Source organism: Pleurodeles waltl, chromosome 11 (assembly GCF_031143425.1).
Source record: "Pleurodeles waltl isolate 20211129_DDA chromosome 11, aPleWal1.hap1.20221129, whole genome shotgun sequence".
Lineage (NCBI taxonomy): Eukaryota > Metazoa > Chordata > Amphibia > Caudata > Salamandridae > Pleurodeles > Pleurodeles waltl.
In genome coordinates, this window is record NC_090450.1 from 826672970 (window position 1) to 826699724 (window position 26755).

The 26755-nt window shown below is 44.5% G+C and overlaps 1 protein-coding gene across 3 annotated transcripts in view; it reads left to right on the forward strand.

Moving 5' to 3' along the window:
* The window catches only part of LOC138266189 (solute carrier family 2, facilitated glucose transporter member 11-like), a 307604-nt gene that overhangs the window by 125748 nt on the left and 155101 nt on the right, over positions 1-26755 (forward strand). For all 3 annotated transcript variants that reach the window (XM_069214670.1, XM_069214669.1, XM_069214668.1), the window contains exon 2: positions 22224-22322. In XM_069214670.1, the coding sequence (XP_069070771.1) occupies positions 22224-22322 (99 nt within the window). The remainder of the gene's footprint in view (positions 1-22223; positions 22323-26755) is intronic.

Sequence of the window (26755 nt, forward strand, 5' to 3'; positions counted from 1 at the left end):
TATGTTATGCGAAATAGCAGCATCCCCTATGTGATGGAGCAGCTACAGAGACAACGTGTGTGGCTAATTGGTGACTCTGGTTACCCCAACCTGCCTTGGCTACTGACCCCAGTGAGGAATCCCCGGACCAGGGCAGAGGAACGGTACAATGAGGCCCATGGGCGAACTAGGAGGATCATCGAAAGGACCTTTGGCCTCCTGAAGGCCAGGTTTAGGTGCCTGCATATGACAGGGGGATCCCTGATGTACTCACCAAAGAAGGTGTGCCATATCATCGTGGCCTGCTGTATGCTTCACAATCTGGCATTGCGACGTCAGGTTCCTTTCCTGCAGGAGGATGGTGCAGATGGTGGTGTTGAAGCAGCTGTGGAGCCTGCGGAGAGTGAAGAGGAGGAAGACTCAGAGGACGACACAGACAACAGGGACAGAGTAATAGAACAGTATTTCCAGTAGCACACAGGTAATAATCACCCATGCCATTTTACATTTCCTGAAAGCCTCCTGCATCTCAACTTTGTCGATTTTCCCCCAGAACTATAAACATGATGTTTGATTTTCCCTTCCCTTTTCTGTGCTGTATGAGCCACTGCGTGACCTCGGCTTGGTTGGCCCATGGACTAATGCTAAGTTACCTCGGTATGTGTAATTCACAATGTTAAAAATACGTAATTGATATGTAATGTGTCATACATTTGTAAATAAGACAGGCTGAGTCCTGATTGATTTCAGTGCAATGTGTGATTTATTATTAGTGCATAGATATTGGTACATGATAGTGAAACAGTGATGGGTGGGGGTGGAGTAATGTCCATGGCAGAGTCCAGTTCTCAGTCTCACAGGTGCATTGTCCATATTCCTGTGGCAGGATGGAGCAGGGGCAGTTCAAGGTTTGACAGGGTGGCAATGTTGAACAGTGGGAGGACTTCAGGAGGTATGTGATGCTGGCGGGGGTCTTGACATCCTACTCTGTCGGTTTTTTTGATCTCAGGCTCCTTTTGCGGGGTGGTTGTTGTTCAGCAGGAGGTGGGGTTCTGGTGGGCTGTCGTGGTGGGGCCTCCTGTCCACTAGCGCAGGCGGAGGTGGTAGGCTGTTCCTGTTCCTGGCTAGTGACAGGGGCCCTGTGTGATGCCACATGGTCCCGAAACGTGTCCTCTACACGGTTCAGGGCCTGGACTATGCTCCCCATAGCGGTTGAGATGTTGGTGAGTTGGTCGCTGAACCCCATGTAGCGTTGCTCCTGCTGTGCCTGGATCTCCTGGAACCTGGCCAGTACCGTCGCCATCGTCTCTTGTGAGTGGTGGTAGGCTGCCATGATGGTGGTGAGGGCCTCTTGGAGAGTGGGTTCCCTGGGCCTCTCCTCCCCCCCCTGTCGCACAGCAGCCCTCCGAGTTGCCCTGTTTCCCTGGGCCTCTGTCCCCTGGATGGTGTGCCCACTCCCACTGCCCCCAGGTCCCTGTTGTTGTTGGGTTGGTGGGTTACCCTGGGGGCCCTGTAGTGGTAGACACACCGCTGCTTGACCTGTCCTAGAGACAGAGGCATGGGCCCGCTGGGTGGGAGCTGTGCTGTTGTTCCCAGAGGGGGTTGGGTCTGCAGTGGCCTGTGTCTGGGTGAGGGGAACCGACTGCCCAGAGGTCCCCGATGGTCCGGGCTGGTCATCAGGGTCCAGGTCGACAGAGCTGCTATCATCACTAGGGGCCTGTTCCGGGGGTGGGATGGACATTTCTGGTCCCTCCTGACCGGTGTGTTGTCGTTCGGGTCCTGCATGGGGTAAGAGGGTATGGTTATTGTTTCTGTGTGTGCATTAGCTTACGTTTTATGGGTGCCCTTGTCCCCCAGTGCTGGCATTCCCTTGGGGGAGGTGTTGTGGGGGTGTTTTGTGGGGGGGGGGATGGGTATGTGCAGTGGTCATGCTTAGGTGATGGGTGTCCATAGTTTGGGGATGGCATGCAGGGGTTGGTGTTGGGTGGGTTGTGCTGGAGAGACATTCTCAGGGAGGATGTGTGCTGGGGGGTTGGGGGTGAGGGTGGGGGTTAGCATGCTGGGGGGGGGGGGGTGAAGTGGTTGGCCTTCTACTTACCAGAGTCCATTCCTCCGTGTACTCCAGCGAGGCCATCAGGATGCAGGATGTTTAGTACCTCTTGCTCCCATGCTGTGAATTCGGGTGGAGTGGGTGGGGGTCCCCCGCCAGTCTTCTGCACTGCGATGTTGTGTCGCGAGACCATCGATCGCACCTTCCCCCGTAGGTCGTTCCATCGTTTGCGGATGTCGTCCCTATTTCTGGGATGCTGTCCCACCGCGTTGACCCTGTCCACGATCCGCTGCCAGAGCTCCGCCTTCCTTGCTATGGTGGTGTGCTGAACCTGTGAGCCGAAGAGCTGGGGTTCCACTCTTATGATTTCCTCCACCATGACCCGGAGTTCTTGGTCCGAAAAGCGTGGGTGCCTTTGTGGTGCCATGGGGTGGTGTGTATGAGGTGTGGGGTGGTGTATGTGATGATGTGTGTGTTGGTGTGTGGTGCTTTGTGCTTCTATGTGGTGTGTGTGATGTTGTGGTGTGCCTCTGTGTGTCTGGCTATCTATTCTCTGATGTGTCTCTCTCTCCTTCGTCTCTGGTATTTGTTGGTAGGGGTTTGTGGGTGATGTGGGTGTGTGTTTTATATGGTATTGAATGTGTGGGAGTGGTGTGTGTATGTGTTTCAGGTGTGTGCCTTTCAAATTGTCCAATGTGGTAGGGGTTTGTAAAGGTGTGTGTATTTTGACCGCGGCGGTGTGTACCGCCAATGGAATACCGCGGTTGAATGACCGCCGCGTGGATTTGCGGGTCATAATGGGATGGGCGTATTTCTGTTGGCGTGGCGGTGGAGGTTTGGTCTTCTCCAGTTTACCGCTGGCCGCTGATGTGGCGGACTGCAGTGGAGGGCGGATTTTTGGAGGTTTTGCAGTTGTGGGTCAGAATGTCCGTGGTGGCTGACCGTGGCCGCGGCGGTATTGTGGCGGCCTTCTGACCGGCGGTAAGCGGCTTTTACCGCCGAGGTCAGAATGACCCCCTAAGTCCTTATAAGTAAGTCACTCCTTGCCAATTGGGTGTATCCAATTCAACATGCAATTTTTATAGGGTAAGAACCCAGGCACTGAGTTCTGGTTAGCAGGCCTCAATGCACTCTCGGAGTGAAAAAACAGCAGCATTAGTCCTAAAACTTGGTGGCGAACATGCAAAAAGCGGCATTTCTTTGCACTCCACTACTGCACTCTAAATCACTCACCTGAACGCTACTCTATGGCACTCATTTGCACGCCAGTCTATTCCACGCTACTCTAACATATTGTACTGTACTCTATTCTACTCCATGTCACTTCACTGTATAACACTTACATTCACTCCGTGACCCGTGACTCTCTACTCTTCTCTACCCCACTTTACGACACTTTCTGACACTCTACAACACAACAGCCCACTGCACTGCACCACACACCACTCCACTCTCCAACACTCTACTCCACTGTATACTACGCCACTCCAGTCTACTACACTTAGGGGGTTATTCTAACTTTGGAGGAGGTGTTAATCCGTCCCAAAAGTGACGGAAAAGTGACGGATTTACCACCAGCCGTATTACGAGTCCATTATATCCTATGGAACTCGTAATACGGCTGGTGGTATATCCGTCACTTTACCGTCACTTTTGGGACGGATTAACACTCCTCCAAAGTTAGAATAACCCCCTTAATGTCACTCTACTCTAGCATGCTACTCCACTCTATGCTATGCTACTCTACTGGACTCCACTCCACTATGCTTCACTGCATAACACTTGACTCCACTCTGTGGCACTGTACAACACTCCACTCTACACACTCCACCTCTAACACACGACTTCACTCTATGCAACTCCACTCTGCCAGACTCTACTACACTCTGTGCCAGTACACAACACTGTACTCCACTCTATGCCCTACACTACACTGTACAATCCTTCATTCCTCTCTATGTGAAACACTTAACCATACACCATTCCATTGTCCTGTACAAAACACCACACCAATTTATAACACTTAACTCTACACTACGCCTATCCACTCTAGTTCACTCCATGCCACTGCACTATACAACTTGCCTCTGCACTGTATAATAAATTACTCCACTGTACACTACTCAACTCCACTTAAAGCACTCTACTTTACTGAACTCTATGACACTTCACTCTACCCTATACCACTCTTTTCTACACCACACCACTTCTATCTACCTCACATCACACTCCGCTTTATACCACTCCACTGTATGCTATTCCACTGTACATCACTTCACTGTCCACAATCCATAGTGTTCCACTTCATTCTACTCCACTCTACCACACTACACTCTATGTCAGTACACTGTACGGCACTCTCCTCCACTCTACTTTACCACAGTCTGCTTATTGACACTCCACTCAAAAACAGTAAACTCTATGATTTGAACATTAAAAGAAAAAAAATGAAATTCAATGAAAATGCCAAAGGTTAAACCTTTGTTATAGTTATACACACCAAACTTAAAATACCCAAACATTACAAATTCTGAAGTTATAGGTATACCTTACATGTATACATTATGCACCACCTTTTATTCTAGATAACTTTATTTAATCCTGAATTTAAGCCATACTTAACCTACACAAAAATTTAAATCTGTAAACTTATATTTATACCTTTAATTTATAGTTTTCGCAACACCTTTCAGTTATTATAACTTGCGCACCCCATACAGTGTATTCAATTTGGTAGCCACACTACATTAACTTTGCCACTCTAAAATGCACTGTGTTCTCACAAAACATGTTTTTGTGATGTTAAAAGTGTTAATGCTATAATTGTAGATATTATAAGTAATATAAAAGTGTATGAGCAGCGCATGGAGAAGGTGTGAGTTATGAATAGTAAAGCTATACTATTTATACTATGTATCTCCTGAAAATATGTTTGTCAATAATGTGACATACATGCCTAGGCATTTGTCCATCCCTAACCAGACAGGGATTTGGTTAGGCATATGGCCTGAAGTTGTATTACAACAATACATTAACTTTAATAACTAATCACATCTGCCATGAATATTTCATTGTAGTACTGTTTGATCCTGAGATGTGTGAGTACTCATAGTTCTGAGGTTTGCTAGCTGGCCAATGTCATTGTATCATATTCTGTTTCAGGTATTGTCTTTTGGTATCCACCTTTAATATTGTGATCATCTATTGTGTGAAATACAGCTAATCAAAGGGTTTAAAGACTCCTTATGGATATGCTGTTGAGAGCAAGGTGATTATCGCAGTATGACATATCTGTGCTGGTTTGAATGTGTGTTAGACGTTCTGTGTTATATTGAATGTAGGTTTGTCGTATAGGAACAGTGCCGTGAATATATGTTAGTTTGCTGGGACAGTAGGTTACTAATTACACTGATTAAAATCTGGCTAATACATTACCATCCCCTTCACATTAGAAAGGACAGATGAGCATGAGATTTCTGCACTTGTGTGATCCATGGCTGCAACTACACTGGACCTGTGTCAGTCAAAGTGGCCAAAGCTCCTCTGTTATGGTGCTGGAGTGTCGCCCCCCTGCCAGCAGAGGCAAACGAAAAATAAAATGATAAGAACAGTTTTATTATAATTTTATTTTTCGTAAAGAGTCTTGAGGGCCGGGCCATATGAAGAATGGTGAAGAGTGGTGGGCACTGCAGTCAGTGCACATGTCAGTTTGGCTGGCAGTCTTAGGACGACCAAACTGACATCTCTCCAACCCAGCTGCGTTGCTGGGTTGAGAACATCAACGGCACAGGTTTCCAGTCTCCGATGGAGCACAAAACCATCCCGCTCTACCCAATCATGACGCTGCTGTCATGGGTATTACTAGCGTGGGAGCAGTATCTGGATTGGCCATAGGTGAGTCTGGGAACCTCAGCATGTGCACAGCAAAAGGGCGAGGAGCAGCAGGTAAGTTATTTTTGTTGTTGTTTCTTTTTTTGTTTTATTATTGGCCCCCCATGCTGCCCCACTACTTTTTCCTGACACCAGCTGCTCCTGGTCAGTCATCTGCACAGCGTTTTTCCCGAATTTGTCCTGGAGGCACTAAGGTAAGTACATTGCAATTCTGATCTGAGAGAAAGTGGGTGTAGTACACGCAAGGCTTCAAGGTTTGCCTTAGGGTAAATTAGAGACCGTTGGGTTTCTATAGGCGTGGACCAAGCCCCAGGACAGCAAGAGCAGTGCCCTGCAGAATGCTTCAGCACTTAAGCTACAGGAGGGATGAGAGTAACTTGGAGGTGCAGTTAGAGCAATAACTGAGATCTCTATGTATTTATGCGGGAGGATCACTCATGTTTCAGCAACAAAAACGTGGGTGTTTGTTAACAGTGTTTTACTTGTGTCCCTTTTAAACATATCTCAGTCCAATGTAGGTCTTTCGGCGGAAAGAAGGTGTCCTCTAGCATGTGTACTAACGTAACTCTGCGTGTGCTATCAACGCCTGCTGCACAGCAGCTCACTTTCTTTTGTTCCCTGTCTGCCTAACGAGGGGCCAGATGTAGGTAAGTTACAAATTGCGACTTGCAATTTGCGAGTCATAGCGACTCGCAAATTGCAACTCGCAATCCGAGATGCAGAAAGGTGTCTCAGACACCTTCTGCGACTCGCTATGGGGTCGCAAAGACCCACCTCATGAATATTCATGAGGTGGGTCGCAGTTTTTTTTTTCTCTTTGCAGCCCGTTTTCCTTAAAGGAAAACGAGCTGCAAAAAGAAAAAATTCCGAAACCATTTGGTTTCGGTTTTTTCAGAGTAGGCAGTGGTCCTATGGACCACTGCCTGCTCTGAAAAAATATTTTTGTGGACAATCACAAAGGGGAAGGGGTCCCATGGGGACCCCTTCCCTTTTGCGAATGAGTTACCATCCACTTCAAGTGGATGGTAACTGAGAGTTGGTTTGCGACCGCTTTCGCGGTCACAAAGCAACTCTACATCGCGATGCGGTCGCAAATAGGAAGGGAACACCCCTTCCTATTTGTGAGTCGGAATCACATTTTGCGAGTCGGTACTGATTCGCAAAATGTGATAATGCATTGCGTTCAGCCTTTTGCGCCTCGCAAACTGCGTTTTTCGCTGTTTGCGAGGCGCAAATGGCTTCCTACATCTGGCCCTAGATCCCTCTTGGGGCCTGGGATGGACTAGGGATCAAGAGAAGGCCTATGTCGAATAATAAAAAGCTATAAAAAGGTACTTAAATTACAGGTTATGACCAGTAGATCTAGACAGATTGTACAGACTTTCGCAGCAGTTCTTCCACATAGACATCACAGTTTTAGACAACCGGTAGGTTACACCACTCTTACACATCCGTGCCCCAGGCAGCACTATAACACCATTCAAAGCTTTCTTACAGATGAAGAAACCTTGCCGTATGATTGACCTCTGCTACCAATGACCTCAATCAACAATGTGTCTCAAACCCAGTATCAATGTACACCCTAATACCTGCTATTACTCACTCGTCTCTATATATTATGTTTCGAAAGAGATAATTTTGTCCATAAACGTTAGCTTGTCAATTTATAAAAATACACTTAATTTTCTTTTAAACACAAGCTTTCTTTTTGTGTAAATAAACACAATTCTCCCAACCAAACATTTGTTGGTTTATCCCCAAATTAGGCCCACCTGATTCAGGGTAAGCACCTACATGTCTTCAACTTTGCTCGCTCTGTATTTGTTTAACAGGTTAATTACAGTGTCATTGAATAACTGCCCAAGAGAGATGCTGGTATTTGAAGCATGGCAGTCCTGCAAGAAAGTGATGTAACAGCAATTTAGAAGATGTCACACCTACAGAGGGTTGTTAGAACTCTCCCTTTACAGTCCCATTGAAAGCATGTCACTACCACAAAGAACAACAGGTACAGAACATCTGGAACGGCCCCAATAAAAGTGAAGAAGGCCTGCTAAATATTGGTGGTACTGCCCACCAAACATATGGCAGTCCTGCTGCGATATTCTGGTGCCTGCTGTGAATATATGTATACATTTAATCTTTTTTGGTACTGTTAATTAAAGGAATAGTAACCCCAGTATAAGCTCATGCAAGGAAAACATGTAAATGGCTGAAAAAAATGGGGTAGGGGGGCATTTAGAAAGACAACAATATGGGATATAAAGAAAAAACCGAAACATGGTGAGTAAAGATATTGTTCTAAAGGCTTAGTGCTAATAATGCCCTATGTCAGATCTTTGTTTTGCTGCATAATTGAAACCTATAGAAGTCACCCAGCACAGGCCACATGTGCCCACTCACGTTTCCTTGCACCACCCACACAACCATACATACTGGCATACCGAACTGCCTAGAACAAAACTGACCACCTCCAGCAGTGTGTGCCTGTGAGTACGGATCTTGGACACCCTCATGCTTGGACTTTCTCTCTTTAAAAGGTAAAGCACAATCTGACAGTCTTTTTCAAGTTGCACCTCATCATGGAAGACCCTTCCGCTATGAGAATGAATCCCTTTTATGGGCTTCAAAAATGAGAAGGCCCTGTTTCGTTAGCACCTTGAAAACTAAGGAGTGTCCATCCTTTTCTGCTAAGTTCTTCTTGTCAACTGTGTTTTCAGGGAAATTATACTTCACGCCTATCCTTCATCTCATTGTAATATTCGTAAGACTTCAACTTCTCCCTCCACCCAGCTCTCACTCCGAATTCACCAAGTGTTTCATGTAAATAATGTTTTCCATGGAAACTGTACTTATGGCTTATCTTACTATAACTAATTGTACTATGTAAAGCTCTCGTTCAACCTTATGCCCTAGTCCATGCTATATAAAACAATAAATAAATACATGCAGAGATGCATACATACATGCATACATATATACATACATGCATATTCCAAGGGAACTATCAGTACTGAAAATCCTTGGCCACTCATAACGTTTTGTCACTTAGCAATCCGATTCCTTTGATATCAGCCCGACCACATTTATCATTTAAAAGCAATGGAATGTAAGCACATTGGACACAGGCTTTCATTAATTGTTCAGAAGGTGACTTTGGTATGACGTCAGCTTCTGAGCCTTGTGGTCTCTTACGTCGTGCGCCGTCCACTTAAGGGAGTGTTGGCTTCACTGGACACAGTGTACATAATTTGAACAAAAGCCAAAGTACATGATGCACTTAAAACTAGGGCAGGCATTTGCTATCCAGAGGCATTACAGTATTTGCCTGGCCACAGAGGAGCTATAGCCATGGGAGTCCATACAGTAAAAGCAATGCCCTGTATGTTAAACATGCAGCCATTTGCTTCTCACCGTCATTTTATTTTTTTGTTTGCAACTTTAGTGAATGTATATGACGTGGTAATTTTACATTTTTCTGTGTTGTCAGGAGATTGGCCAGATTTTCACAGGTCATTGGCTTGTATTACTCACTCGTCTCTATAAGCACATGAACATCACACGGTGGGTGGCATCTGTCTGTGTGGAATATCCGAATGGTGTAGAAGCAAGGAATAATGCATGGGGGAGAAAGAATGTGGGTTGGCAGGAGGGTCAACATTCACATATGTATATGTGTAAAAAATGTGCTTTTTCCATAAAACTATCAGCAGTTATTTGTAGAAGAATAAGTGCCGGGGACCCAAAGATATGTTCAGAATCTCACAGCTGGCACTTTTGAATGACGGCCGTGCCGAATACCAAGTCCTCATACTTTTTATTCAACCTGATGCCTACTTAATCAACCACCAGACACTCTCCGAGTCTTTTTCTCACTCTGGCAGCTTCTTTTTCATCCCCCCTTTCGCCCTTTGTGACTATATTTGCCCCTTCTCTTCCTTCTTTTGTCTATATCTCTCTCTTGTGCTGGGTCAAAGTTTGTGGAGGAAATATAAAAATGCCGTGCTGGTGTTCCCCACCTGCAACCACTGGTTCAAATTAAGCACTATATATATCATACAAAATACATGTTGCTTTTATATTCGAGTAACTTGTTCCCATGATTGACCCTATGGTCCTCTGGTCATTGTCATCTCTTTCTGTCTCTTCAACTTTTGTCAACCATGTCTGCATGAGATGAACCCTTTCATCTGTTATTTCAGCTCATGGAGGTTCATCAATGTCCGTCAGACAGTCATCAGATTCTTTGTCAATCCTTGGCAAATATGTCCACTGAATACTTGTGATTTGGCTTTCTCTCTCTTAAGGGCCTCTTAGAAACAACAAAGTCTAAGTCCTCATCGCTGCATCTTACTGTTCTTGGCATTCTTGTTTCTTTAACTATCTTAGGGCCAGATGTATCAAGAATGCATTTTGCGAATCGGAAATAGCGATTTTTAAGAAATCGCTATTTCTGATTTGCAAAATGCAATGTATCACATTTGCGAATCGGTAATGGCGATTTCTTAAAAATCGTAAATGCTATTATCGAATCGCAAATTGCAATACAACCCCCATTCGCATCTATGGGCCTGTTGGCCCATATTTACCAATATTTTGCATGTCCCAAATTGCGAATTCCTAACTGGAATTCGCAATTTAGGGAAATGCAAAGTCCAGGGTGCTGGGAGCCTAAGGCCCCCTCTGCTGCACCCCAAAACATACACATGTAAGGTGCACACATGCCAAAAGGGCATGTGTGCTTTACATGTACATTTTAAAAATGCATTTTAAATGCATTTTTAAAATTTGCACATGGTTACCACCAAGTTCAACTTGGTGGTAATAGCAATTCCTTAATGTCCAATTCGCATTGAGGAATTGCTTCATACATGTGCATTAGAAATCGCAAATAAGGATTCCTTATTTGCGATTTCTTATTTAGAGAGTTGCAATTTGCGACTCTCTAAACAGGGTCGCAATTTTAAGGAATCGTTATTTTAGCGATTCCTTAAAATTGCATTCAGAATGCCTTTGATACATTTTGAAAGGGCTTTTTGCATTCGCAAACGGGCATTCGCACCGTTTGCGAATGCAAAAAGCTTTGATACATCTGGCCCTTACTCTCTTAATCTTCGCTGATCTCCTATCTCTTGTCAACAGTTTATGTCATCTACTTCATCTACTTCAACATCTTTGGCCATTTGTCTTCCGGTGGTATTTGTTCCCTCAAGGTATTTGTGATTTCGAACTCAGTGGAAATTGATTTGTTTTCCAATGTAAGACATTTTACTATATCAACTTTGCTTTCTGTTGTTGAGGTACTTGTCCTTGGCAGATCAGTCTCTGCTTTCCATGAGTTCTTGCTTTCTCTGCGGATGTCTATTCTCAGTCTGGAGTCTCGAGTATCTGTTACGGCTGAGGAATCTGTACTGCAGTTCAGCCCTTGCTGTTGTTGATGCACTGATATGGAGGGCTGTAAAGTCTCGGACTGTCCCTCTTCTTCCTCTTTGGATGCCTTGGAAACCTTAAACGTGGGTGGACTCAAGGAGTTAGTGGATGATGGCTACAGTTCTTCCTCTGCTCATCTCACCCTCTTTGTATAGGAAGCATGAATCCAATTTGGCAATCCGGCACACTTGACAGCAGTATTTGTGGCCAGGATCACTTGGTAAGGGCCTGTCCAGTGTTCTTGCAGGCATTACTTCACATGAACCCAGTCGTCAGGCCACAAGTCATGGTCTGGAGCTCTTTGCACAAATAGGGTTCCAAGGTCGACCTGGTGAGAGATAGAATGAACCACATCAGCCAGTCCCATGCCGCACTTGAGAACCAGGTCCTCTGTGATATTCTTGTGATATTCTCAAAAGCAGCAGCCAGGACAGAATGGATTCTCATGGCTCTCCCCATCAGTACCTCATGAAGGGACAATCCCGTCCTCTTGCATGGAGTGCTTCAAATTCTCATCAATACCAAGGGTAGTGCATCTGGCCCTTTGAGAGAAATAGAGGCAGAGGCGTTGGTCAGTTTTGTTATGACTGTCCCATTTACCCTCTTTACCATGCTGGATAATTTTAGGCTGTAACAGCAGTGAAATATTTGGTCAATCCCTAATGTCATGCATAACAACTGTGTTGCTTTGTTTTTAAAGTGACTCTGTTAATCTGATTCAAGGTGGACTGCCATCCCAAATTGAAGAATCAATTCCCGCAGTAGTATCTGGAAATTGTCAGACTGCCACATCTCCTAATGGGATATGCCTCAACCCAACAGGAGAGCAAGCATACAATGACAAATATGTACCTCAATTGGTTACATAAGGACATTTCCAAGAAGTCAATCCTGTTAGAAATGGGGTCTTTGGTTGGCAGTCAGGTTACCTCCTGTCCATGCAAGGACCCTCTCTCTAGTCAGTGTAAGTCACCCACAATCCAAAATATCCTGTGCCCACTCTCTGGTAGCTTGGCACTGAGCAGTCAGGCTTAACGTAGAAGGCAATGTGTAAAGTATTTGTGCAATAAATCATGCAATACCGCAGTATAAACACCACATAACTACACAACACAGGTTTAGAAAAATATAGAATATTTTATCTGCATAAAATAAGGTCAAAACGGTCAAGATCTGCAAGGGACCGCAGGGGAGGAGATGCATGGAAAACAGTGAGGTATGCATTGGTTTCTCAGATGATGCGTCAATATTTTTCACGCAGCCAGGGCCTTGCATCGATTTTTGGCGCATGGACTCGGATCCTCCTCGGGTTGCGGGGTACTTGGACTCCCCTGAGGGTGATGCAGAGAAATCATGGGCATGCAGGACGAAGTCACAGGAGCTGTGTCGATCCAGTGGGCGATGCAGGGAAACTTCTGGCGCACAGCAGGCGATGTGTTGATTCTTCTAGCAGGAAGTCGGGCTGCGTTGTTCCGGCTTGGCTATGTGCTGATCCAGTGGGCCATGTGTCAAAGTTCGGGTCACAATGCAGGTGTTGTGTTGATCTCCACTCGGGGAGCCGGGCCGCATCATTCCAGTTCAGCATGCAGTGATTTTCTCACCGCGATGCAGGCTGTGCATCATTTCAGGCCGACTGTGAGTTGAAATTTTGCCGCCCAAAGAGCTCTTTGAAGTCTTTTTGGCCCTGAGACTTCAGGAGACAGGAGGCAAGCTCAATCCAAGCACTTGGAGAGCACTTCTCAGCAGAGCCAGAGGGCAGCAAGGCAGTAGGGCAACAGCAAGCCAGCAGTCCTTTTCCGCAAAGCAGTCAGGTGAGTCCTTTCAGCAGCCAGGCAGCTTCTCTTGGCAGATTGCAGGTTCTGGTTTAGAGTTTCTTCCCCAGTGGTATCTTGTCCAGAAGTGTCTGAGTTGGTAGGGTCAGAGGCCCTGTTTAGTTACCGAAATGTGCCTTTGAAGTGGGGAAGACTTCAAAGAGTGGCTTAGAAGTGAACAAGGTCCCCTTTCAGTTCCATCCTGTCTGCCAGGGTCCCAGTAGGGTGCTTGGCAGTCCATTGTGTGAGGGCAGGCCACTGTCCTTTGAAATTTAAGTGTCAGGCCCTCCACCCTCTCAGCACAGGAAAACCCATTCAGTATGCAGATGTGTGCAGGTGTGACTTGGCATCCTGTGTTTGTGGTTGTCTGAGTGAAATGCACAAGGGAGCTGTCAACTAACCCAGCCAGAAGTGGATTGTAATGCACAGAAGGATTTAAGTGCAGAGAAATGCTCACTTTCTAAAAGTGGCATTTCTAAAATAGTAATATTAAATCCAACATCACCAGGCAGTAGGATTTTGTATTACCATTCAAGCCATACTAAATATGATCTTGTTACTCCCTTCAGATCAGAATCTACCATTCAAACAGTATATGAGGTTAGCCCTACTGTTAGCCCATGAAAGGAGCAGGCCTCACAGCAGTGTAACACGAATTTAGGGGTTTTACTCTGCCAGGACATATAAACTACACAGGTACATGTCCTGCCTTTTACCTACACAGCAGCCTGCCCTATGGGTTACCTAGGGCCTACCTTAGGGGTGACATATGTAGGAAAAGGGGTGTTTAAGGCATGGCAAGTACTTTTAAATGCCAAGTCAAATTGGCAGTGAAACTGCACACACAGGCCTTGCAATGGCAGGCCTGAGACATGGTTAAGGGGCTACTTATGTGGGTGGCACAACCAGAGCTGCAGGCCCACCAGTAGCATTTAATCTACAGGCCACGGGCACATGTAGTGCACTTTACTAGGGACTTATAAGTAAATTAAATAAGTCAATTGGGTATGAGCCAATGTCACCGTATTTTAAGGGAGCGAGCATATGCCCTTTAGCACTGGTTAGCAGTGGTAAAGTGCGCAGAGTCCTAAAACCAGCAAAACAGTGTCCAAAAAGTGGAGGGAGGCAGGCAAAAAGTTAGGGGTGACCACCCTAAGGCTGTCAGGTCTAACAGACCTGAAGAGGGTTTGACTCCCTGTGTGACTTAAAGCCAACACAGACTTCTTGCCCACATTGTATTTGACAAGTCATACAGCGCTTGCAAAGGTTGTTGGCCATTGCACGGAAATTAGTATTATACCAATACAGCCTAAAGGTCATCACCATAGCGTCCCGTGCCACGTGTTAAGCCATGCATATGCCTAACCATGGCAGGTAACATAGAGTCAGGCAAAACAGGTTTCACATCACTAGATACCCAGATGTCACTAGCGTCTGGTTTTTCCCTCTTCACTTTTTCGATCTCTGGAGCGTCATGCTGCAACTCATTCACCTCATTAACTGTTTGCACATTGTTCAAGACCTTGTTTGAAACTGTCTCTCCCTCAGCATTACATGGCTTGTTCTGGTGGAATGTCCTGGATTGAAGAGCCAGTAGTGAGCAGTCTCATCTGCATAGCTATTGCCTCTTGCATCAAAGTCCTTACTGCTCTTGTGTGCAGCACACTTCATCACTGCTATTTCTTTGGTTAGTTAAAGAACATTCAGCAGATTAATGCCATACAGACTATTCTTGAAAGGTGAGCCAGCTGAGTTTAAGCATCCTTTTTGTGTTAAAACTTGGCCAAAATTGTGCACAACGCTGAAGCCATACTGACTGTCAGTATATCTGATGTCCCAAGAGCCCTCAGAAGGAGACCAGGCTCTAGTAGGAGCAATCAGTATGGCTACTTGTGTGGCGGTTACACTGCACAGGTAGGATGCGTCTACAACTCCTCTCAGGGTGCAGACAGCATATGAAGTTCTTCAAATGCCACATCGGTCTCTCAGGCAAGAGCTATCAACAAACATAGGGGGTTATTACAACTTTGGAGGAGGTGGTAATCCGTCCCAAAAGTGACGGTAAAGTGACGGATATACCACCAGCCGTATTACGAGTCCATTATATCCTATGGAACTCGTAATACGGCTGGTGGTATATCCGTCACTTTACCGTCACTTTTGGGACGGATTACCACCTCCTCCAAAGTTGTAATAACCCCCATAGTGTGGTCTGATTCAAGAAGGGTTACATCCATTATTTCTGGTCTTGGTTTTATGCACAGCTCAGTAACGTCATGTCAGGGGTGGGCATAAGAGGGGCAGGGTGCAAAACATTACACCTCTTCAAACAGACATTGCCTGCAGCAAGAATAGTTCTCTCATCGCAGTTCAGGTGGCCATTGGTCAAATGCTGTATGCAGGTCATAAGAATTCAACAGAATGGGGCACAGTGACAATGAGCGGGTGACCCCTCGCACTTTCCTTGGTCTGCAGAATGTTTGGATTAAGCAATGCAACTTCTTTAAGACAACAACGTAATGCTGTGGCTACAGGATCAAATAGGTGACAGGGCATTTTGCATCTTCATGGGTCTGTGTCAACACAGATAAAGTGCACCCATCACGCTCATGGCAGAAGAGAATTAACTCTGATGTAGTCTCATATTCCAAGTGTGGGTGTACTGAAGAGTACATTTTTGAGCCCTGTAATGCTCCCATCATTCCTTGGTACTAGGTCACTGACATCTGTATTCGTCAGCATCAGTAAAGGCTCCACTACAAGGGGAAAATATGGGATCCATTGTCAGCGTTAGCCAAGCATGCCCAAGAGCATTCACACTTCTCTTTGTGTAGTTGGAAATACTGATGATAATGATAATGAGAACGGTCTCAATACGCTCACCGGACCCTCTTCTGTGATCCTTCTCGATTTGATGTTTGATGTCCCCAGTACATAACTTCTTTTTCACAGTACTGCAGCTTTTTGAGGGAGACCTTGTGCCCATTTTCAGCATGATCGTTGAGCAGGGTGATAGTGTCTTCCCTACAAGCATAGTTTGTCATTGATGCCACAAGCAAGTCATGGATGCACTGCACTAGAGTAAAACTGAATAGTAGCTGTAGGGTCTCTAGATTCTTCTTTAATATCTGATTGAAGTGTGGGGGGCTCACTTTATACTCCTGAGGAATGTGACACCACACAAAAGCTTTCTCTTGGAATCTGAATGCAAAGAGATGTTGCCTCTCTTCATGAAGAAAAATAGAAAAGAATGCCTGACACAAGTCAATGACTGTGAACCACTACATGTCTGGGGAAAAGTGGAATAGGATTATTGCAGGGTTGTGTACCATGGAATTGCATGGAATTACTTTGATTCATTTTTTGGAGACTCTGCACTGCCCGCTATTTTTTATTTGCAAGTCCATAATCAGAGAATTACTTAGACTCCAGATGACCTCCTTTCAAATGCCTTGTTCTGTCATATGTTCGATGATAGACCTACAATGGCTTCTGGGGTCAATTTGTAATGATGAGTTTGGGGGAAACCTGCATTGGGCCTGAGGGTTATCCTTAGGGGTTTAGCACCCTTAATCAGGCCAATCTCTATTCCCATGAAATCCCAAACATTTTCTCTGGTTCCTATAAATACAGAAATAATCCTTGTGTGGGAAAAACAGGGTACAATTTCATGAAAGGTTCTTGTGCCTGCAACTTAAACTCAACATCTACCACCTGAATATCCAATTTGTTTCAGTCTGGGGTGTAATATATCAAACAATTAGGTTAAAAGAAAAGGTCCTTTCTCACACGATCGCTGGGGCTTGAATCACATATAATAAATTTCTGATATTCCCCATTTATACTGGAACTACTGCTGAAACCTGATTGGTATGCTATTGATTTGTGATGCCAATGCCTCAAATCTACTTTGCAGAGAGGGGTAGGTTCGGGACCTCAACCATTCTAACAGTTGAATAGGTGGCTCCTGTCACTAGAAGGAAAGATACGTGATGTCCATTAACCTCTGCTTCTTAATAATGGCCACTCTGGTCCCCCTTCCAGGACTGCACCAAGTATGCACTCCTCCTCCAACCTCAGGAACCATCATTGGACTTGTTCGGATCCCAGTAAGCTCTTAAGAAAGGAACTGGGGAGGCCTCAGTCATGAACTGGCGCTATTGGATTCTAAAATTAGGTTGCAAGTGAGGGTCTCTATTTTGTATCTGCGTGGGCACTAGGGCATTTTCCGGTTGCCCTCGCCTTTGGATTTTTGGGTTCATTATAGAGGGGTCTTGGCAATAAGTGAATTCCACTTGCATTGTGGGGTTAGGTACTTGAACACTGACCATCACTGGGTGGGTGATGTATCGGCTCTCCTGTTCCCAGTGACCGGCCATGTTGATATTGTGACAACGAGTAACCAATATTTGTCCAATGTACACCGCCTTGTCCTCTCCCATCCTTTCTGTATTCCTTCCCTAGGACATTGAGACTCCCTGAATGTTCAAGCAAATATTTGCATCAAAGTCTAACTGTGGACCAAGCATATTCATTCCCCTCACACCTCCATTCTGCGCTAGCTTCATCTGGGTGACCTGGAATTTCCCCTTCAGTCCACTTCTCTTGGCATCTAATGTGTTGTTGCAATATTTTGCATACTGCAGTATCTCATCTACAGGCAGCTCATATACAAAAAGAAACAAGAAATCCTGCCATGTTATCCCCAAAGGGATTGCTCATGCCACTGTGCTCCCTGTACACCTGTATTACTTTCTCAAAATAAGTATGTGCTGACTTCTTGGGCTCCTGTGACATTTAGAAAATTGTGGGCCAATTAATTGCCTTCTAGGGGAGCTTGGGTTTGTGGTGGGCCATGACTGCATCATTCGTGGTCTTTAGCAATGGTGACAAGACAGTAATGTTTTCTACTCCAAAGGTTTTTGAGTCTGCCAATCTTCAGGACTGTCACCCCAAAGAGCAAGCCCAGATCTTCCCATAAGACCTTCGAACTTTTCACTATCTGATCTATTTGAGCATACCATTTGTCAGGATTTTTGCTTAAGTTTGGGACCATCTCATAAAACTAAATTTTTAATTGGGCTATATTAAGCCTTTGTGGGGTCGATCCACTTGGCTGTGAGGTGTTTCTAGAAACAATAAATGCTATGGTCCCGCCCATTGTGGGTGTTCCTGGATTTCCTCCTTGCTGAGTTCTGGCATCTTATATACCACATGCATCATCCACTATTAGGGGGCTCCTCAAGGATTGGTGAGCTGGGGGTGTGCTAGTGATCACTGGAGTAGAAGAAATGCTCATACTAGTCAGAGTTTTGGGACTTGGTCAGAGTAACAGGTGCCAGAGTCGGGGGTGATAGGTGTGACATCAGTCTCAGTGTTACTTGGGGGTGCACTTGCCTTGGGAGAACAGATTTATCTTCTGCTGGTATTTGGCTGTGGCACCTGCTGCAAGTGCTACATGATATGTGGTGGTCTTACTCTTCTGAGTCTTTCTTTGAAGGCATCCTCCTCATCAGACTCTGCCTCAGTGTCTTCTCTGGGTTTCTTCTTGGGAGTGGGATTCTCCTGCTCTATGGCATCGATATCTGGTAATGGGTAAGCTCCTACTGTCTTGATCACGTCCTCTAGCCATCTCTCTATCTCGCATTGTCCTGTGCGCTTATCCAAGAGTAAGACTTATTGAGGTATTTCAGCTCGAATTTCTTCATATTCTTTTAGTTTGCAACCTGTTCTCAAACATTTAGGGCCTCGGCTGGGGCCTTAAATCACGCATCCTCCTTCTCAGGTTCTTCATTCTAGGTATGTGGAATGTGCCACTTGATGGAAGCCATAATCCCCAATCCTTCACAGTACATTTGTGCCATTTTTTAGCCAAATAGATGTGTTTAACCCCTTCTTTGTAACCATTGCCCTTGCTGGTGTACCCTCAGACAGGAATTTCTCGTCCTTTTCTTTGTTTTTGAAAATATGTCAACAATCGGCCCTTTGCTTCAACTTCACACACATTTTCTCTTTCACACCAAGCTCACTGTTTGTCCACCAGTACCAGCACATTTCAGTCAGACGTCAACCAGTCACAGCACTGCTCCCAGTGTCCTCCAACCAATCCCTGTTCAGCATCTTATTGATGTAAGCAACCTCACAACCTGAATTGTCAGTCTCCCCTGAACTCTTTCCACAATGGTAATGTTGCCTGCATTCGACAGACATCCACCAAGACATAGGAACAGATAATCTGCCAGAAAGCACTTCTAAGGTGTTTCTGACCCCCTCTGCCAATCGTTGCATTAATAAGCTCCCTGCACGTCGAGTATACACGCCTGGGGCAAGGACAACTTTAAAATCACTGCATAGTGCTAAAGGCTCAGGCCATTTATGCAGATCAGCCAACAGATTGTCAAAGACGGAGGGATCATGGTCGTTAGAGCCATAGACTACACAAACAGCGAATTGCAAGTCTCCCCTCTCAACTACTGTAATCAACCATCGAGCCCCTATGCCAGCCTTAGTTTTTACAACAGACCCTTTGAAGTCACTGAATATGATAGCCTTCCCCCCTACTGTTCGAATTAAAACAAGACACATCCAGAGCCCTATATATAAGCTCATCCAGCAAGGGGGTTTGGTTCCCAGATAGGTGCGTTTCCTGAATACAGACTGTATGTGGCTTAAGAAATCCTCTTTTATCAGTTTATGCTTATTAATGGCTTTCATTCCATTAATATTCCAGGTAGCAATATATAATTGCTGGCCACGACAAGTCTCCCTTTCACTCATCATCCTTATCTAAACCAGAACTGATGACGCACACACCTTCCACTATATATATATATATATATATATATATATATATATATATATATATATATATATATATATATATATATATATCAAGAATCCCCACCCTCCATGTCTTACCCTTAATGTTTTTATGTCCTTACTAGTAAACCGACCCTCCCTTACCTTGCCACCCCCTTAACTTGTCTCCTCCTTCCCCCACATGCCCACCCTAACAGACTAACACCAAGTACGCACCAACCACCAGGTTGACCCAAAACCAAAACCAAAGCAACTGCCATCAAAACACCATTGTGATACAGGAGCAAGAATAAAGCATTTAGTGAAAATGTAGGTGGCCCAAAAGAAGACAGAGATAAAGAACACAAACAACTAAGAGAGCACACAGTTACTCTAGATACTCAAAGCAAAAAAGAAAAAAATACACAGTGAGACAGTTAGTCATATCTCCAGCCACTCTCATCTGCCAGCGTTGTTGGGCATATTGGCTTGTGGCATTCCTCAGAAGATTAGGGATTGGGGATTGGGAGTGATGACAACCAAAGGAGAGCATAGACACCCTCAACTAGTTGCTCTTCTGATCTACGTTGCATACCTGGTAAACACCTGGCAACCGGAAAAAATATTTCATCCTCATCTTAGTTAAGTGTGCAGGTACTGACAGGGTCTTTAAGGTGCATGAAGAAAGCATCTATGGACTCACCTGGGTTCCGGTGGGCTTGACGCAGAAGGAACCACTCGTAGTCTGGGTTTGCAAAAGGTTTGAAGTAGGCGATGAAGGCATCTCTCACAGTTGGTGTACGTGTCGGAAGGACCAGCTTTGAGAATGTTTTTTACAGTCTTAGATATGTCTGCTCCAGCTAGGTGAAGGAGCATTGGCCTTTTCCATTCTTCAACAGTGTCCATTGCAGCAAAGTAGTTCTCCAGCTGTTCAACCAAGTGTTTCTAGTGGGCAGCTTGAGTGGGAGGGGGTCCTATGACCACAAAGGGCTCTAGGGCCAAGATGAAAGCCATTGTGGTGGTATGAGCTCTGTAGTCCTTGTCGTAAGCTGCACAGGGTGGGGGCGAAGCATTAGAAAGGTATGATGGCAGCAGGCCCTTTGGTTGGCATCAGTACCTTCAGACGTTTGGATCCAGCGCCTGGGTGGGGTTACCTGGCAATCTGGACACCACTAATCCACATTTGTCCTCAGAAACGATCTGCTGGGGCTACAGTAACATGTGACAGAGATAACCATGTCTCCAACACCTGTGGGCCTGGCCTGTGTGGGAGGGGCCTCAATGGCCCTGGCTGATAAGGATGATGGCCCGGATGTTGCCAGGCCTGAGGCCACGAGGTCCCAAGAGAGGGCTGGTAAGTGTGGAGGGTTCCTTAGAGCAAGACTGCTGGTTAAAGGAGGCAGCCTCCTGCGGGGAACAATAGTCTCACTGGGAGTGGATGCAAAAGGAACCACCCACCTACATGAGCAGGGCACTGGAAAATCCGGGTGTACGGGCATGCGTCATTTCGGGTGGGGCCGCTGAGAAGGGAACGCGCAGGTCCAGTGTGTAGATCAGGCTGCAGTGAGTGAGGCTGTGGTGGCGAGCAGCGATGCAGGGTCAGGCCCCACTTATCGCCACTTATCGCCAGTGTAGAGATTGGCCTAGGACAGATGACACACAGAGACATCAGAAGCTGACTGGGCCCCTTTTATTTCCTTGTAAAACCTGCACATCTGGCAATACCATTAAATTAGTGCATGCAAGTGGCAGCTGACAATCCCCCCATCTGTGTGCACATGGGGTGGGCCATGACACGCAACACTACATGTGTCAGCTTCCACTTTTAAGTCCAGTTGCAGTGTAGTTTTTATATCCTGTGTCCTAATGCAGTGAGCCTTTCTGGAATGATTTAAAGGAGCCTTTTCCCCAAGTTTTCTGCACTTGGGTACTCTAATCTTTTGCCATTGTTCTCTGCTACTCTGACATTCGTGCATTTTTATATTACCCACGCCGAGCCTTATGACAACACAGAGACCGTGTGGCCCACAAAAGTGGACTGGTGCATGTAGAGGTGTGGTTGCACCAGTGAATGCCTGAGAATCAGGCTTTCCATAAAAACAGGGCAGTCTCGAAGTAGGCACATATCATCCTACAATGACTGTCTTTTTCAAAAGTGTCCCATGAAAAGTTTATGTAATTTGGCAAAAAATGCGGTAAGCATTTTTGAAATCCTGTTGTTCCTCTTAAGTAAAAATGCCATATGTTTTCATGTATTTCCATAGGTTCCGACCAGAAACCTATTTTTAGCTGCCTTGGCAGTGGGCATCGGAGGTAGCTTTCAATATGGGTACAATGTTTCAGTTATCAACGCGCCTACTGTGGTAAGTGGAAAATTAAAATAAATTGTGTTGATTTTTTTCTGTTTTTCAGTTTTGAATAAATTCAAAAGCTTTTTTATTTGGTTTTGTTGGTGTCTCCCACATATTTTCTTACTAGTAAACCAGAAATTCTGGAGATCTATAGATTGATAGCTACATCTATGAATATGTGTGCTTTATCCATGTAACATTATTTAAATGAAATATTACTCTAATGAGACTGCCTTTTAAAAGTGCTTCTTCGTTCATATTTGCACCAAACCTAATGTTCTTGACTGCACTATAATGTTTCAGATGACAAAACAATTTCATAGATGACATCGCTGGTAACATTACTTATCTCCTTATTGTTTACATTATCGATGACATTACTACTGATACAATATATTTTTTTTGTTTGGAAATGGGTTATTATTTAATGATATTATGATTTTAAGTCACGTTATTTAGTAGAATAAAGATTGTGAGGCCACAAGCAGTGCATTTGGAGTGGAGTTTGTTTGCATGGGGATGTACATTATGATGTACCCCCATTTTTGCAAGTTTTCCTTTAGCAACCACAACTTCACTTTACCTGTGTGTATCTAATGTAAATATTCATATCTTTATGTTCATTGAAAAACACAGATAAAGGGGTGTCATAGTTCACCAATATCTAAAACTCTATGGAATTCTCCAGTTATCATCTGCTACACAAACCATAACTCACAAGTCCTCCATCAAAACCGCCATCAAAATATTATCTCACCCTCACAATGTCCTCAAAATGGTCTGGGCATTGCTCCACAGATGATGTGACATTACATAACTTACCTTTGATATGGATACAGTATCATTTCCTTATATATGTGTTTTTATGTGTTCAAGTTTTGTTTTTAGTTAAAACAATGCAGGAGTTTCATGTTTTTGATAGCGTGGGCGCAGGTTAAGGTTTCTGCAGCAAATCCTAACTGGCCAATTTAATGGGGTTTTAGATTTTGATAATGGAGTGCACCTTTACTTTAGCTGTGGTTTGTTTCATTGGGATTTTTTGTCACATCTGTTTTGCCTTACCATTTATTGCACTAGTAAAATCTTGAACTCTAGCTTGATGCAAGTGGAAGATAAAAGTGCTTGACTGTGTTAAAAGCATTAGCTAAATGAGTTAAAAAAAGAAGAGGCTGACAACAACAAATTAAACCAAACAAATTCTTGGAGTATGTGCATGCGTATATACACACACTACTCTACAAAAATCACCTAGACTGTATGCCACTCTACTGTAGTCCACATCACTTTCTAATACTGTAGAACATCCCACTACACTTTACTGTACAACACGGTAAGCCAGTTTATGAATTTGCAGTATACCGAGGTACATGGTGATGACAAGCCACTATATCATTGAGTAATGGCTGTGTTTTGAGAATGGAAAGGCAGAGGTCTTGTTTTTAGTACACTTTGGCTATGTTCAGTGTTAGGGCCTTAAATATTGGCAAGTAGAAGGGCCCTACATATTACCAGTTAATTAAAATGGTAATAAGTAGGGAAATCTATTTATTTTTTAAAAATATATTTTTAAATACATTTACGGCTAAGTACTGGGGTAGTTTCACAAACTTTTGTGACATTCTGCGAAAGTACTGCAGTGACAGATGTCACTAAGTTTAAATACCTTATAACTTAAAAAATAATACCCAAAAAGCATCATCTATGCACCAAATATATTTCATGTAAATTAATCCAGCTCCTTTAGTGTTATGTCAAGTACATTAGTCTATGGAAAATGCATTGGTGGAAATACTCATTTTAGGACCCCCTTTTATCTCTGCTACTCCTTAACAATTCACCATAAAAATTTATATCATCTCACAATGTAGGAAATGCTATAGGTCTGGCAAGTCTTGTAGTGATTTGTCAAAAGGGTGGAAAGTTATTATGGAGGTGATATGCAAGGAATTTCTATCTTAGTGAAAACTATCTATAACTAGAAATTGGCAATCCGATTGAATGTTATTTCTTTCTGTTTAGCTATTGTATTTGTTATGTATTTGTTTGTTGGTTTACACAATCATGTGACCATAAATGTGTCTTTTTGTTGATCATTTAGTAATTCTGAAACTTTACATATACAGCCTAGTTCAGTGATTGGGTTTCCTTGTTACTTTTAGTAAGTGCTACATATCAAGCCCAAAGTGAATGAAAGCCAATTGTTGTTATATAAATTAAGATTATTATTTTGCTCCTAATGGCCAGTTATCAATTCCTCCTCATAGTAGTTTGTGTAGCTCACTGCTAGTACACTTTTCCATTTTGTTTCACAGGAATACATAAGGAAGGTAGTTTTTGCTTGGCTTTTTGGACCAGTTTTATTTTGTCATCCAGATAGCATGCAAAGAAAATGCATATTAAGATGTATTCTATTAGTTATGTGTTTGCATATCGGTTCTGCTAGACTGACAGCCTTCGGGTGCACTTCCCCAACGTTTTGCCTGCCTCTCTCCCTTTTTCTGATTTTGTTTTGCTGCTAACAAGTGCTAAAGTGCTTGTGCTCTCTCCCCTAAACATGATAACTTTGGCTCATACACAAGTGGCATATTTAATATACCTATAAGTCCCTAGTAAAGTGCACTATATGGGCCCAGAGCCTGTCAATTAAATCCTACTAGTGGGCCTGCAGCACTAATTGTAGCCCCTTAACCAAGTTTCAGGCCTGCCAATGCAAGGCCTGTGTGTGCAGTTTCACTGCCACTTCGACTTGCCATTTAAAACTAAACTCCCCTTTTACAACATATGTCATTCTTAAGGTAGGCCCTAGTTATCCCATAGGGCAGGGTGCAATGTAACTAAAAGGCAAGACATGTACTTATCGGTTTTACATGTCCTGGTAGTGAAAAACTACCATAGCCGTTTTCACTATTGTGAGGCCTGCTCCTTTCATTGGCCAGCGTTGGAAATTCCCTTACATACTTTTGAGTGGTAATTTCTGATCTGAAAGGAGTGGCAATGCAATGCAATGTTTGGTATGGTTGGAATGGTAGAGAGAAATCCTGCTTACTGGTGAAGTTGGATTTAACATTACTATTTTAGAAAAGCAACTTTTAGAAAGTAGACATTTCTCTGCACTTGAGGCTCTCTGTGCCTTACAGTCTATCTCCAAACCATGTCTGGTCTGTGCTGACTGACAGCTCCCCTAGTGTATTCCACCCAGACAACCATAAACACAGGACACTCAGCTTCACCTGCGTACTGATGGGTCTTCCTGGGCAGAAGGGTGGAGGGGCTCTCACTTACACTTCAAAGGCTAGTGGCCTGACCTCACACAAAGGACTGATAACCCCCCACAGGTATCCTGGCAGACAGGACTGGTTTGAAAGGGGAAGTGGTGCACTGCAATACCACTCTTTAAAGTCTCCTCCACTTCAAAGGCACATTTGGGAATACATATATTGGGTCTGTGAACCCCTAAAATCAGACACTTCTGGACCTGCAACAGGACTCTGTCAGAAGGACTGCAGTGCTGCTAAAAGGGCTAAACTGGACTTTCTTTCTGGAAGGACTGCTCTTCTGCTTGTTGTCCTGCTGCCTGCTGCTCCCTGAATCTTATGGAAGGACTTTACCTTCCCCCACAAGTGATCTCCAAGGACTTGGACTGAGCTTACCTCCTGTTGAGAAGTCTCAGGGACACCAAAGACTTCATCTGCCAGCATCTGGGCTCTGTTGCTGAGAGTCCTAACTTGCCATGTGGTGCGAAACCCAATTCCTGGGCCCTTGGAAGTTAGTTCTGGTGAAACAAAAAGAAACCAGTGTACCGATGCCCAGAATGACTTTAGGTCTGGCGCCACATTCTGACGCCGAACCGCCGGCCACACCAAAACCGTGTTCCTCACAGAATATGTCCGAAGTCCCGCCACAGTGTGAGTACAGAGCACTTTGTCACCAACGTCCATGGCATCCGACTGTGACTTCGCCACAGCACCTGTGGCGAATGTGGCACCTCACATCTTGTCCTGCTGTGTCATGAGGAACCAGTGCCTTGTAACCGACGCTGTATCAACTCCTCTGCCTAGCAGTAAGGAATTGGCACCTCGCCTCCCCAGTAGCAATAAGGGACCGCCGCCGTACTGGCTCCAGCGTCGCCTCACCTCCCTGACTCCGTGCAACGTCTTTGATTGCTCATCGTTTCCAAGGTACTGTACTCAGGGTCTGTGCGACTCTGTAAACATCCTGCACTCCCCCGCGAGTGATGCTGGACTGTTGGAAGCAACTCCGTCATAAGATTGTGGTAGCCCCGGTTGGAGCTACTGTGTTTCTAAGTGCTATACTACATTTAATCTCTACAAATTTGTATCTTCTCTTGTGAATGTTGAATTTTTACTGTTTCAGTCTTACTTTATTCAGATAAATATTATCTATTTTTCTAAATTGGCGTGGAGTACTTTTTGTGGTGTTTGTTC